A 16,659-nucleotide genomic window follows, 5' to 3' on the forward strand; every position below is an offset into this window, starting at 1 on the left:
CTTGCTTTCTGATGTTGAATACAGGCTGTGATTTTGTAGTTTTCCAAAAATATACATTTTCATTTGCTCTTGATTTTGTGATTAAATCTTGCTCACATAATCTACTGATTCCATCATCCATGTTCATATTTATCTGTTCATCAATTTTAAGACCTAAAATTTCTAAATTCAGAGACAATATGAATTTAACGAAAATAAATTACCCACAAAAATTAATGATTTTAAAGTAGATTAATTATAAAATGTACAGCTAAATGCCTGTGTCTATATTTTCAGAATGGGGTAGAAGAACAAGCATCAGACTCTAAGGGAAAAAAATGACCTTTTATCCATGAAACCATAAAAGGTCAAATCAATAGAACCGGTATGGCGAAAACATCTCGTAGTAGTAAGGTTCTGCCTCAAAACATGACCATTCCAGCTTCAAATGTCAAGGAAAATGGTAAAACGTTTCCAGTTGGAAACAAAAATGGTGATGTCAGAATTACCTCCCCTTGCAACTCCAGGCCAGGGACAGCCAACTCGAGCACTCGGAAATCAGCATGGGACAGAGCTCGAGAAAAATACAAAGAGCAACAAGAACAAGTGAAACGCTCATCAAAGGTGTCACCTATCGTAGGGGATGACAGTGTGACTGGCAAGCAATACATCAGCCTTGATGCTGTTATCAGTGTGTTCAAATCAAAAAGATTCACAGATATCCAGCTGGAATGGCTTTTTCAGAGATATTTCTTCAAATTGAATCAGACTAACTTATCAATATTGATGGCACTTTTCTGTGTAACATGTGTTCTCTCGATAATTTCTTACTACATAGGTGGAGCCACATTACCTGCAAGGGGAGTTAACCTAGGTATTGCCCTTGTGACGTTTGTAGTGCTAGAGGTTGTTTGTAACCGGGGTACGTTTTTTCAGCAGCAGATGGTTGTGATATGCTATATAAATCTGGTGCTACTCAGCGAGTTTGTGGTTCTTATGTGTTTAGATACCGATCCTGCGTCTGCTACCGATTCGGCTTGGAGCACCATCATCTTCATTTACATGCTTTATACCCTTCTTCCAATCAGAATGAGGCTGGCTGTCATCAGTGGATTGGGAATGTCTGTACTACAGATTGTCTGCTCAATTGCTAAAAATTACTCCGATGTCTTTCTATGGAAACAGGTAAGCAGTGGCATTTTGATATGAATTTTACAATTTTACATGCCTGCGTAAAATAAGAAAAAACATAATACTTTCTTAATTTAGAAGAACGTACTGGTCTTTTCCTCGTGGAGAGAAAATTCCACCTGTCCTCCCCATTCTTCTGTAACCTGTCCTCAGTCTTTGCCACGTTAGGAGCTGATGTGAAAGAGCATAGAAAGCACATTTCTGCCAAGTCCTGCAATTTGATTCGAAACTGGAGTGTGTTAATCAAAAGTTCTACCAACTGAGCCAGAGAAGCATGCTGTGTCACCTCGGTGACAGAGATCATTTTTGATGCAGTATTCAAGCTCTTTTTTCAAGCCTGCTCTGTTTACATAATGCCTTGGTTTGTATATCAAGGTTGTTATTTCTGTTTGTTAGAGATATCAATGAACATTCAGATATTTTTTTTCAGTAGAGTGATATTTGAATAGGAAAATGATATATGAATATTACTTTTTACAACTTTTATATATATCATTTGGAAGGTTGCTAAAAGTGATATTTTTTCTGTAAGCAATTTTTCATTTTGAATAGAAGTTTTTTTTAGCTAATTTACCAAGATATGATTAGTGTTCAAAATTCTACACCTGTGCGATTCATCATGGCTTTAATTAACCTATTGCAAGAGGGCTTAGGTCACCGTTATCTGTTTAAGTTTCGCACAAAAGATCAAGGTCTTGCCTGTAATATTTCACGAACTTTGGTCTAACAGCACGGTCGGCCACTTTAATCAGCATTATATAATCAAATGTTGTAGTTCTTTTCTATGAAACATTCAGGGATAGTGATTATAAGATATGGCTTAAATTGATAGCTGTTGGCATCTTCTTGCAGACATTTTAATTGTTGTGGTGTCAGTGATGTACTTTGTGAATAGTTATGACCTTGTTCACACGTAACAAAAGAAATTCTTGCTTATTTAGATAAAAGAATGAATGTATAATTGATAATCTAATTAGCTTTATTTACATTCAGATCAATGTCCTGGTGTTCGTGGCCTGATCACACTGGATACTGTTGTACAATATTCAATGTTTTTATTATTTTCGTAACTTCACCGATGATGAATCGGGACAATTACTCTATTGAAAAAGTCATTGGTACTATTTCATAGTTTTCCATAATTTTGTTAGTAGTAGGCTGTGTAGTGAAAGTAGGAGGCTGGCCTGCCGTGTACGTGTAGTCGTGTACAGAACATTATTACAGAACTGGATTGGTGTAGGCGGCCAAATGATCAAATAGCTGGTCAAATTGGCCGGCGACTGGCTCTTATGGAAAACCCTGAATTTTATAGCAGATTATAGCTGAATGTCTTATAAGCATACCCAGATTTCTTATCAGGATGGTCAAGTTTTGCATTGGTAACATATTTGCCTTTCATGTAGCCGTACGGGGTTCAATTCCCATAATGGATGGCAAGGGTAAGGTAAAGTGTTACCCAACCATATAGGTTTACACGGGTATTCTGGTTTCTGCCACGATAAGGCCTCCAGCACGCTTACATCAAGGCCAACCAGAGTGATTAGTATATGTTAAGATAACATGTTCCACAACTGTCATACAATGAATAAAGTTTACATGTGTTTTTATGTCGTCTTACCCAAAGGGGTCAAATAAGCTGAAATGAGCAGCTTCTTAATAATTACAGGGTAAGCGTCTTGATATTGGTGCCTGTAGCATGCTGGGATATAGGACTATCAAGTTTGTTAGTATACATGACCTTGACCCAATTTTAAGGTCACAGGGTCCAATATGTTAAAGTCTTTTCACAACTTCTTCACAGGTCTAATGTGTTTAAATGCATAAGCAACTTGTTTTTTAATAATCAAAGGGCAAAGGTCTTGATATTGGGCCTGTAGCATGCTTTAAGCAATATGTCCTGAGTAATGGCATTTGTGTAGTGCATGTATAAAGAATATGATTTCAAGCTTGCAGAAAATGTCTTTATGGTCTTCTATATATGCTGTAGTACAGTTGAACAATTTATTTTAGGCCTGTCGGCCTCTTTCATATATAGGTCTTTAAGAGTCATATGACTCTTAAGGTCAGTGGGCCTCGATGTTATAAGACACAACTTAGTTCCATTATTGCAACAAACCTTAGGTATATTTTCAAACACAGACATGTCTTGTTTTTTCACATTATGTAAACTGGAAGTCACATTTTACCGACAGACTTGTACAGTTGACTGATCTTATAATGTGTTAACCCATGTATTGTATGCATGGTCTTATTACAAGTCTTACTGTAATTGATTATTGATAGCGACAACTGAGATACATTTAATAAAGTAACGAGTGAGAATCTTGTTTGACAAGGTGAACAGTTATTAATATTCAGTAACAGGGAAAACAAAAACACTTATTAATTTTATTCTTGTAAAAACATCATGTTGTCATCATGAATGTTACTATTTTTAGCATCAGCTATCATGTGATAGTTGAACACCAGTTGTTTCCCTGGTATTTGTCTGGCAGACCCTAAGGCTGTAAAATCCTGTATGATACATTATTCATGCCTTAATTGATTTTCTATGCACCTGTAATCAAGATTTCCAATTATAGGGACACTTTACATCTGAGATTTTAATATAAAATTTGTTTAAAAGGAAACCCAAGATCAATCATTTGTTAATAGATATACATGCTGATTGGTAGATACATCTTTGTCCAGCCATAAAATCAATACTTATCATTAAAACCTTATCTATTTTTACAATCCATAGCACATATCTGATTATCTGGGTTTTTTTATTTGCTGTGTCTCTATTACTGTCTTTGTTATATCCCTTTCCAGTAAGTTGAGAAGAGACGACTTGTCACGTCAATCTGATTTTTCAGCCATCGTGTTCCTTTCATTGTTGTGCACCATTAGCCATTTGTAAATGTTTTACATTTTAAACTTCTTCTCAAGTTCCATTAATGGAATTAAGTCTTAAATGATAGTGAATTGGTCCTATCAATGGTAATTTCAGGTCAGTGGGAAATGCAATATGGCTGCCATGGCCATGATCTTAAAAAACACATTTTGAACTTCTTCTCAGGCTGTGTTGATGCCGTTAAGCTGGAAATTGATGAGGATGTTAAGGATGTGAGTTTAGTTGACAAAATGTTGATATTTTTTCTGCCCTGACAAAGTTGAACATGGCAGTCATGGTGGCCATTTTGTAACATGATTGTGTAGGCATTGGTGGAAAGCATGTTAGATATGTCACATGGAAGTCTTGGCATGTTAGGTATGTTACATGGAAGTCTTAGCATGTTAGATATGTCACATGGAAGTCTTAGCATTTTAGATATGTCACATGGAAGTCTTAACATGTTAGATGTGTCACATGGAAGTCTTAGCATGATAGATATGTCACATGGAAGTCTTAGCATGTTAGATATGTCACATGGAAGTCTTAGCATGTTAGATATGTCACATGGAGGTCTTGGCATGTTAGATGTGTTACATGGAAGTCTTAGCATGTTAGATATTCCACATGGAAGTCTTAACATGTTAGATATGTCACATGGAAGTCTTCGCATGTTATATGTGTCACATGGAAGTCTTAGCATGTTAGATATGTCACATGGAAGTCTTGGCATGCTAGATATATTACATGGAAGTCTTGGCATGTTAGGTATGTCACACGGAAGTCTTAGCATGTTAGATGTGTCACATGAAAGTCTTAGCATGATAGATATGTCACATGGAAGTCTTAGCATGTTAGATATGTCACATGGAAATCTTAACATGTTAGATATGTCACATGAAAGTCTTAGCATGTTAGGTATATCACACGGAAGTCTTAGCATGTTAGATGTGTCACATGGAAGTCTTAGCATGATAGATATGTCACATGGAAGTCGTAGCATGTTAGATATGTCACATGGAAGTCTTAGTATATGTGGAAAGCTTTTTAAATTTGTCCTTTGAATGTCTTAGCATTGATGGAAAGCTTTTAAATTTGTCAAAAGAGTCTGATAATGGGATCTAAGAGTTAAAAGTATTTCCTCGAAAACATACCTGATACCACTACATTAACAAAGTTTTATTGTTTCAGTTTTTATTTACTCGTGTCGTAAACTGAACTGATTTTAAAATCGTAACTTGATTTAACTTTTATTTATGTGATTTTATTAAATGAAGGATATGTTGAAAACAAAAATTAATTTGATTTAATGTTTGATAAATTAGCTACAGGAGATATAACTATTGTAAGAAAAAACCCAAAGCAACTGGAATGGCTAATTTTGGGACAGGGAAATGTGTAGTTTTGATTGGCTCTCAAGATAAACCAGGAAAACATTTATGATAATGTAATATTTGTTAATGTTACAAACAAGGCCCCTTCAGACTGTTAATATTCTGAATTTAGAACAATGAAATTTTAGTGTGTAATATTGCTAACGATAATGAATTATGATATAATAATGAATTGACTCATTCATAATACTTTCTATACTCTGCTAATTGCTGTTAATACAATACTTTCAGGGCAAAAAGTTCTGCGATAAGATTACTACTAACCTAAGTGTATTTAATGTTCCCCGTCATTTCTACTTATTTATTTGTTATAAAAGTGGGATTTGGTATGTAGATATGTATAATGGTGATGTGGTGGTCAGTTTCTGAGTTCTGATTATTTCCCGAGTTTAGATCATTAAACTGTTCGAATTTTAATCAATATTTTCTTAGAAATGGTACGATCGATATTTAGAGGCTTGCCTCATTCCAGAGGAAATTTAAAAAAAAAAAAAAAAAAATAGGAAATATTTCAGTATTTTTCTTTAACACAGACTCTTCAGGCAGAACAATTTCAATTCATGAGTTACAAGTTTACCTCTGAACAAAGTCAATAAACACAGATGAGTTCCATACTTCTACTTGGTTGTTGGTTCAAGTCACATCAACACATCTTATCGCAATTTAAATGCATGTTGACTTTGTCTGTGTTCATTTGAGTTTGAACAAAATCCACCTAATCTTCATGATTCACATTTTGACTGTTCCACATCTGATGTTTGACATTCATGTTCTGGAAGGTTTTGTTCTTACTGAATCTTAATCCTTTTAGCATTTGAAACAACAATGAAAATGCTTTAGCATTTCTAGTGCCAAAGCAGATTGACAAATGACAGTATCTGACAACACTAAACACGATTAAATTGACTTTTGAGAAAGAGCTGTAAAGGATTGATTAAAAAATACATTTTCTCTCAAAAAATAACTCAGAATCAAGCAAATATTTGTACCTGTATTTATATGTCATAAATTCCCAATTGGACTGTAACCTTGGTGATGAAAGCTGTTCTATGTAACCCAACAGTCACTATCCCACATTAATAAAAGGTTCCTTGCCATCCCTATGCTTTTGTCAGCGCTAACCTTTCCCTTTAAACAAGTCCTGAGTTTAATTTAAAGGCATGAGGTCAGGATATCTTTGCTGGTGTCTCGACTTTTGAATGGATAGTAATCTCTAAATTTTTTTTTTTTTTTTTTTGCAAACATGAATATATTGAAATAGGTAAACCACAATGAATAGAACACAGAATGAAAAATATGATTCTTCTATTGTGATGGGTATGTGTTTATATTAAGGTTGAACATTCTATTACTTCTGTCTATAGGTTGTTGCCAACACATTTGTGTTTATTTGCGCAAACATTGCGGGAATATTCACACACTATCCTACGGAAGTTGCCCAGCGCCAGGCTTTCTTGGAGACACGTAAATGTATCGAGGCCAGGCTGACAACACAGCGTGAAAACCAAGAACAGGTATGATAACTAGGATCTTTTAAAGTATAAGATTATGTTTCTCGAATCACATTTTCTTCCCCCTGCAAAATGAGAATGGGATGGATCTGCTGAATATGGGAACAGGTGATGTTGCAAAATAGGGAGGATGACGTAAGTTATGAAATAAAGGATTGGTTGACATTTCAAAATAAGGTGGGTGGAGCTGTGAAGTAAGGGGGAAGTGACATTCCAAAATGAGGTGGAGAGTGGAGCTGCTTAGTAAAGGAACAGGTGATGTTGCAAAATAGGAAAAAAGGATGAATTTATGAAATAAAGGATTGGTTGACATTTCAAAATAATTTGGGTGGATCTTTGCATTATGGGGGTAGATGGAGCTACAGTATGAGGAGCCAAGTTGAGTTGAAAAGTAATGGGGACTGGTGGGGCTGTGGAGGGGTAGGGTGCCACTGTTAAATAATGGGGCATGTGGAGCTGTAGAGGGGTAGGGTGCCACTGTAAAGTAACAGGGCATGTGGAGCTGTGGAGGGGTAGGGTGCCACTGTAAAGTAACAGGGCAGGTGGAGCTGCGGAGGGGTAGGATGCCACTGGTAAGTAATGGGGCATGTGGAGCTGTGGAGGGGTAGGATGCCACATTAAAGTAATGGGGCATGTTGAGCTGTGAAGGGGTTGGATGCCACTGTAAAGTAATAGGGCATGTGGAGCTGTGAAGGGGTAGGATGCCACTGTTAAGAAATGGGGCATGTGGAGCTGTGGAGGGGTAGGATGCCACTTTAAAGTAACAGGGCAGGTGGAGCTGTGAAGGGGTGGTATGCCACTGTAAAGTAACAGATGATGCCGAAATAAGGATATGAAGGAACATAAACACATAAGACACAATTGTTTGTGAGCTTTATTGCCCCATTGACAGCCAGGGTCATTTTGAGGCCAGTCTCCTTGTAGTGGCTTATGGTTACTTCTCTGAACAACGTACAAGGTATCAATCAAATACCGTCCAAAAGAATATGGGGGTAGAGTGTCTTTCTCAAAGACACAATCAAAACAGCACAGACTTGTTAATTCCTCAGCTTCCTGAGAAACACAGTAAGATTAGATAGGGCAATGCTTCACAGACTGTGTTATCACAGGCCTTTTTATAATCATTTAATTAATAGGCTATCGATGATATCTGTATTTCAATATATCACTATTTATATATCCTTCATAGGAACGACTTCTACTGTCAGTTTTGCCCCGCCACGTTGCCATGGAAATGAAAGCAGATATTGCAGGGAAACCAAAGGATACCATGTTCCATAAAATCTATATCCAGCGCCATGAGAATGTAAGGTAAAGTACATCTTTTTTTTTAGATTTTAATTCACTGCATCAACACATAAGAAGGTTGATGAAAAACAAATCTGAGGTAGATTTCATGTTGGGAGTTACACATGAACATGGCTTCAAGATTAATTTTTGGTTATGGTAGCATAAAATGAAATTTCAGGCTGTGAGTTTTATTTTCCAAAATGCTTCTTGCTTCGGCGATAGATCATGCCTTCATTACATCAGTTTTTGTCTTAAATTGGAGAGAAACTAAAAATGTCACCCTGTGGACTTGTGCCATTTATTGATTAATAATGTTTTAAGTGGTTTTTGATGTCTTTAAATTCCTTAATTATTTAAGTTATGGATTTACAAATTGGATGTAAAGCTAAAAACCTACAAAAAGTTGTTTAATGGCTAGTTATATCCTTGTTATAAACACTTGTGATGTATTTTGGGTAATGACACTGGTAATATGTAGACTCCAGTTTCCTTCAGGTAATGTTGTATATTCCATTGTATCATAATCATAGGCATCTGACTATTGACTTATGTATGAATTTATATATGGAAATCTGATAGATTATGAGCACAATTCTGTCTTTTATGATATCTTGTATTGACAAATTTTTGGAGGCTCCTGATTGGTCAGAATAAGCACCCAAGGGGAGTCTTTGTTGATACCTAGAAATGAGAGCTCCTTCTCAATCAATACATCTGTAGTGTCCTATTTATCACAAATAGTGCTGTCATTATCACAGCTATATGAGACAGATAGGTAAACTTTGGAAACACAATTTCATACATTTGTGCTGGTTTCTGTGGCTGTTTTTTTTATCTCCAAAACTGGAGAACTGTATCCAATTAATTGTTGCTAGGTACCAATGTCATGTCAACAGGCTAGGTAGAGCATCTGTGTTGAAAGGCTAGGTAGAGCGTTCATGTTGACAGGCTTGGTAGAGCATCCGTGTTGGCAGGCTAGGTAGAAAGTCCGTGTTGAGTATTAATTGACACAGAAATTCAGAAAGAACAGATTTCCCCCTGAAATGACTTTAGTTATCATGTAAGCTTAAGCATCACAGGAAACCATGTTTACAGTCAATCTCATCGGTAGGTATTTCAGACAGTAGTATGTAGTGGAAATAGTCTGAAGCAGGAAAATATTTCTTACCAAGAAAATTTTAAAGAATAATTTGAAGCATGCAAGATTAAGAATAATCTCAGACACACAAGATAAAGAATAATCTCAGACACACAAGATAAAGAATAATCTCAGACACACAAGATAAAGAATAATCTCAGACACACAAGATAAAGAATAATCTCAGACACACAAGATAAAGAATAATCTCAGACACACAAGATAAAGAATAATCTCAGACACACAAGATAAAGAATAATCTCAGACATACTAAATAAAGAATAATCTCAGACACATAAGATAAAGAATAATCTCACACACACATGATAAAGAATAATCTCAGACACACAAGATAAAGAATAATCTCAGACACACAAGATAAAGAATAATCTCAGACACACAAGATAAAGAATAATCTCAGACACACAAGATGAAGAATAATCTCAGACACACAAGATAAAGAATAATCTCAGACACACAAGATAAAGAATAATCTCAGACACACACAAGATAAAGAATAATCTCAGACACACAAGATAAAGAATAATCTCAGACACACAAGATAAAGAATAATCTCAGACACACAAGATAAAGAATAATCTCAGACACACAAGATAAAGAATAATCTCAGACACACAAGATAAAGAATAATCTCAGACACACAAGATAAAGAATAATCTCAGACACACAAGATAAAGAATAATCTCAGACACACAAGATAAAGAATAATCTCAGACACACAAGATAAAGAATAATATCAGACACACAAGATAAAGAATAATCTCAGACACACAAGATAAAGAATAATCTCAGACACACAAGATAAAGAATAATCTCAGACACACAAGATAAAGAATAATCTCAGACACACAAGATAAAGAATAATCTCAGACACACAAGATAAAGAATAATCTCAGACACACAAGATAAAGAATAATCTCAGACACACAAGATAAAGAATAATCTCAGACACACAAGATAAAGAATAATCTCAGACACACAAGATAAAGAATAATCTCAGACACACAAGATAAAGAATCTCAGACACACAAGATAAAGAATAATCTCAGACACACAAGATAAAGAATAATCTCAAACACACAAGATAAAGAATAATCTCAGACACACAAGATAAAGAATAATCTCAGACACACAAGATAAAGAATAATCTCAGACACACAAGATAAAGAATAATCTCAGACACACAAGATAAAGAATAATCTCAGACACACAAGATAAAGAATAATCTCAGACACACAAGATAAAGAATAATCTCAGACACACAAGATAAAGAATAATCTCAGACACACAAGATAAAGAATAATCTCACACACACAAGATAAAGAATAATCTCAGACACACAAGATCAAGAATAATATCAGACACACAAGATAAAGAAAATCTCAGACACACAAGATAAAGAATAATCTCAGACATACTAAATAAAGAATAATCTCAGACACACAAGATAAAGAATAATCTCAGACACACAAGATAAAGAATAATCTCACACACAAGATAAAGAATAATCTCACACACACATGATAAAGAATAATCTCACACACACATGATAAAGAATAATCTCAGACACACAAGATAAAGAATAATCTCAGACACAAAATGAAGAATAATCTCAGACACACAAGATAAAGAATAATCTCAGACACACAAGATAAAGAATAATCTCAGACACACAAGATAAAGAATAATCTCAGACACACAAAATAAAGAATAATCTCAGACACACATGATAAAGAATAATCTCAGACACAAAATGAAGAATAATCTCAGACACACAAGATAAAGAATAATCTCAGACACACAACATAAAGAAAATCTCAGACACACAAGATAAAGAATAATCTCAGACACACATCTCAGACACACAAGATAAAGAATAATCTCAGACACACAAGATAAAGAATAATCTCAGACACACAAGATAAAGAATAATCTCAGACACAAAATAAAGAATAATCTAAGACACACAAGATAAAGAATAATCTCAAACACACAAGATAAAGAATAATCTCAAACACACAAGATAAAGAATAATCTCAAACACACAAGATAAAGAATAATCTCAGACACACAAGATAAAGAATAATCTCAGACACACAAGATAAAGAATAATCTCAGACACAGACACACAAGATAAAGAATAATCTCAGACACACAAGATAAAGAATAATCTCAGACACACAAGATAAAGAATAATCTCAGACACACAAGATAAAGAATAATCTCAGACACACAAGATAAAGAATAATCTCAGACACACAAGATAAAGAATAATCTCAGACACACAAGATAAAGAATAATCTCAGACACACAAGATAAAGAATAATCTCAGACACACAAGATAAAGAATAATCTCAGACACACACACAAGATAAAGAATAATCTCAGACACACAAGATAAAGAATAATCTCAGACACACAAGATAAAGAATAATCTCAGACACACAAGATAAAGAATAATCTCAGACACAAAATGAAGAATAATCTCAGACACACAAGATAAAGAATAATCTCAGACACACAAGATAAAGAATAATCTCGGACACACAAGATTAAGAATAATCTCACACACACATGATAAAGAATAATCTCAGACACACAAGATAAAGAATAATCTCAGACACACAAGATAAAGAATAATCTCACACACACATGATAAAGAATAATCTCAGACACACAAGATAAAGAATAATCTCAGACATACTAAATAAAGAATAATCTCAGACACACAAGATAAAGAATAATCTCAGACACACAAGATAAAGAATAATCTCAGACACACAAGATAAAGAATAATCTCAGACACACAAGATAAAGAATAATCTCAGACACACAAGATAAAGAAAATCTCAGACACACAAGATAAAGAATAATCTCAGACACATAAGATAAAGAATAATTTCAGACACACAAGATAAAGAATAATCTCAGACACACAAGATAAAGAATAATCTCAGACACAAAATGAAGAATAATCTCAGACACACAAGATAAAGAATAATCTCAAACACACAAGATAAAGAATAATATCAGACACACATGCTAATGCTAGAACAACGTGAAATCTGCCATTTCTCAACCATCGATGAACAAGGAAGTGTTTTAAAAGTAATAATAGTATAATTAACATCTATTTTTGCAATACTCCAAACAGGCATGACTTTGTCTACCAGAGATATATGTCTGTGACTTTACCAATCACTAGTTTCCTGGCTTGTTTTTAAACACTTAGTTGTGATTTTAGACAATGTCAACTCTGACAGTTCTAACACTGATTTATTTTCAAAAGCAATATCTATTTACTTTTGTTCAGACTGCCTATAGATTTACCGTTCAGCCTTGTGTGATGTGATAAGATTGTTCTAATCCCATTTATACTTCTACATACTTGTCAATATTTTGGATTTTCAATGGTGAAGATTAATTTTTTTCTTAATCTTTGAAAACCATATCATATCTTTTATGAACTCCCTACACATGGAGAAAGATTACTAATTTGGCAAACCAAACACCGGACTTCATTCTTATAATGCTCACTTGAGCGTTGAGATCCCAGGCAAAATTCACAAATGACCTGTTACTTTTTTCTAACGATGAAGACAATTCTCAAAGCCCCTCCCCCACCCCCCTACCTGTAATGAAATTAGTGGGTAGGAACCAGGTTGTATCTGTCTGTATACAGAATCTTTTCCTGACAACTGCTGACCTACCTCAGGTCCAGGTCTATCTCCTGGTTCATCCTACCTCGTCCCATTCACTCTCCACTCAACCTTTATAAAAGAATTCTTAGCAGTGGGTTGTACAGTCAAAACCTTTCCTTCTGTATAAAAGAATTCTTCACAGTGGGTTGTATGAATAACACCTTGCCTAGAGTATATAAAAATTCTTCACAGTGGGTTGTATGAATAACACCTTGCCTAGAGTATATAAAAATTCTTCACAGTGGGTTGTATGAATAACACCTTGCCTAGAGTATATAAAAATTCTTCACAGTGGGTTGTATGAATGACACCTTGCCTAGAGTATATAAAAATTCTTCACAGTGGGTTGTATGGATGACACCTTGCCTAGAGTATATAAAAATTCTTCACAGTTGGTCGTATGGATGACACCTTGCCTAGAGTATATAAAAATTCTTCACAGTGGGCTGTATGAATGACACCTTGCCTAGAGTATATAAAAATTCTTCACAGTGGGCTGTATGAATGACACCTTGCCTAGAGTATATAAAAATTCTTCACAGTGGGCTGTATGAATGACACCTTGCCTAGAGTATATAAAAATTCTTCACAGTGGGTTGTATGGATGACACCTTGCCTAGAGTATATAAAAATTCTTCACAGTGGGTTGTATGAATAACACCTTGCCTAGAGTATATAAAAATTCTTCACAGTGGGCTGTATGAATGACACCTTGCCTAGAGTATATAAAAATTCTTCACAGTGGGCTGTATGAATGACACCTTGCCTATAGTATATAAAAATTCTTCACAGTGGGCTGTATGAATGACACCTTGCCTAGAGTATATAAAAATTCTTCACAGTGGGCTGTATGAATGACACCTTGCCTAGAGTATATAAAAATTCTTCATAGTGGGTTGTATGAATGACACTTTGCCTAGAGTATATAAAAATTCTTCACAGTGGGCTGTATGGATGACACCTTGCCTAGAGTATATAAAAATTCTTCACAGTGGGCTGTATGAATGACACCTTGCCTAGAGTATATAAAAATTCTTCACAGTGGGCTGTATGAATGACACCTTGCGTATAGTTTAAAAAAATTCTTCACAGTGGGCTGTATGAATGACACCTTGCCTATAGTATATAAAAATTCTTCACAGTGGGCTGTATGAATGACACCTTGCCTAGAGTATATAAAAATTCTTCACAGTTGGTCGTATGGATGACACCTTGCCTAGAGTATATAAAAATTCTTCACAGTGGGTTGTATGGATGACACCTTGCCTAGAGTATATAAAAATTCTTCACAGTTGGTCGTATGGATGACACCTTCCCTACAGCACCTTTCCACAATTCACTCTTCCAAATCTTAACCAGCCGATAACCTAGATCTATATTGTTGTTCATTAGAAATCTAGTAACCAAGTTTTTATTTCGTGATCCTATAATAAAACCAGCCCCTAGGTATTGACTACAGGTGTTGACCATGCAGGCTTATTTTTTGATAAATATAGTAGTTTACGCGTTACTATGACATCACATTGCATGCCAAATTTGCACACTGTACCACGTCATTAATCCTTTGTTGACAGATCCTGACAATGATCAATGCTAATTGTCTAAACCATATGGTGGGTCTGTATTATTATCAATTCCATTCATCTTGTTTTTTTATCTTTTCATTATCAATGCATTTTATTGTTTTTGGTTGTTTTGTTTTATCATAGCAGTGAAATCAGGCTACCTGTATAGGCTTAACACACTAGACCAATAATATACCTTATAACAGACCTACCTGTATAGGCTTAACACACTAGACCAATAATATACCTTATAACAGACCTACCTGTATAGGCTTAACACACTAGACCAATAATTTACCTTATAACAGACCTACCTGTATAGGCTTAACACACTAGACCAATAATATACCTTATAACAGACCTACCTGTATAGACTTAACACACTAGACTAATAATTTACCTTATAACAGACCTACCTGTATAGGCTTAACACACTAGACCAATAATATACATTATAACAGACCTACCTGTATAGACTTAACACACTAGACTAATAATTTACCTACAGACCTACCTGTATATAACAGACCTACCTGTATAGACTTAACACACTAGACTAATAATTTACCTTATAAAAGACCTACCTGTATAGGCTTAACACACTAGACCAATAATATACCTTATAACAGACCTACCTGTATAGGCTTAACACACTAGACCAATAATTTACCTTATAACAGACCTACCTGTATAGGCTTAACACACTAGACCAATAATATACCTTATAACAGACCTACCTGTATAGGTTTAACACACTAGACCAATGATTTACCTTATAACAGACCTACCTGTGTAGGCTTAACACACTAGACCAATAATATACATTATAACAGACCTACCTGTATAGACTCAACACACTAGACTAATAATTTACCTTATAACAGACCTACCTGTATAGGCTTAACACACTAGACCAATAATATACCTTATAACAGACCTACCTGTGTAGGCTTAACACACTAGACCAATAATATACCTTATAACAGACCTACCTGTATAGGCTTAACACACTAGACCAATAATATACATTATAACAGACCTACCTGTATAGACTTAACACACTAGACTAATAATTTACCTTATAAAAGACCTACCTGTATAGGCTTAACACACTAGACCAATGATTTACCTTATAACAGACCTACCTGTATAGGTTTAACACACTAGACCAATGATTTACCTTATAACAGACCTACCTGTATAGGCTTAACACACTAGAACGATAACTCACCTTATAACAAATCTATTTTGTATAGGCTTAACAGGCTGAATGACAATTTTGCCTTATAAATCAGAAAGAGGTGAAAAACGGCCTGTATCTGTATGCTAGCTAGACTGGGAGAAATCCACATCTATTGCTTCTGAGAATAACCAACAAATGTTGCTTCAATATTCTGTAACCAGTACACCTCCTGACTCCTCCTGGGCTTTGTTAAGGATGAGTACGGTAATTTTTACAGGTCATCAAATTACTTTATATCCTCTACCCATTTATTAGATGGCAACACCAAATCTATCTGTTTGTCAGATTTTTACTAAATAATTCAAATTCCATGTATATGTGGCTGGCTTATAATACTTATGTCCTGTAATAAGCCCACCCATATCAATACATGCATCAGTTTTTATAGAAGTGCCAACTTTTCAATATAATTTTTCTGCAGTAGTTCTAACCTCATGACTCTAGGTCACAGCTTATTGGCTAAATGCATGGTAGATCCAATGACAATTTTTGTTTTCAATATTTTAAAATTTTACAAAGCGTTAATTTATCAATTCTGTGTATGTTAAAATAATGTGAGATCTTTCTTGGCGTACAAAGTACTTAATACCAGAAATACGGTAAGCTATTTCAGCTGATTTGATTTAACTCGCCTTAACACCTCCAAATAAAGCCGTGCCATCATTTTGCTGTGTACTTGTCATGGCATCAAGTCCAGCTGAGAGCTTACCTTCAGTCTCAGTGGTTGGTAGTTAAGCTCCATCTGTCATGT

The 16,659-nt window shown here is 35.0% G+C and overlaps 1 protein-coding gene across 1 annotated transcript in view; it reads left to right on the top strand.

Annotated features, from left to right (window-relative positions):
* Positions 1-366: 366 nt before the first annotated feature.
* The window catches only part of LOC132560857 (adenylate cyclase type 5-like), a 42,332-nt gene continuing 26,039 nt past the window's right edge, over positions 367-16,659 (top strand). Inside the window, exons 1-3 of the mRNA XM_060225561.1 lie at positions 367-1,164; positions 6,804-6,953; positions 8,140-8,261. Coding sequence (XP_060081544.1) covers positions 367-1,164; positions 6,804-6,953; positions 8,140-8,261 — 1,070 coding nt within the window. The remainder of the gene's footprint in view (positions 1,165-6,803; positions 6,954-8,139; positions 8,262-16,659) is intronic.

Source organism: Ylistrum balloti, unplaced genomic scaffold, assembly GCF_031769215.1.
Source record: "Ylistrum balloti isolate Yb309-2 unplaced genomic scaffold, AGI_CSIRO_Ybal_v1 Utg371124, whole genome shotgun sequence".
NCBI classification, from domain to species: domain Eukaryota; kingdom Metazoa; phylum Mollusca; class Bivalvia; order Pectinida; family Pectinidae; genus Ylistrum; species Ylistrum balloti.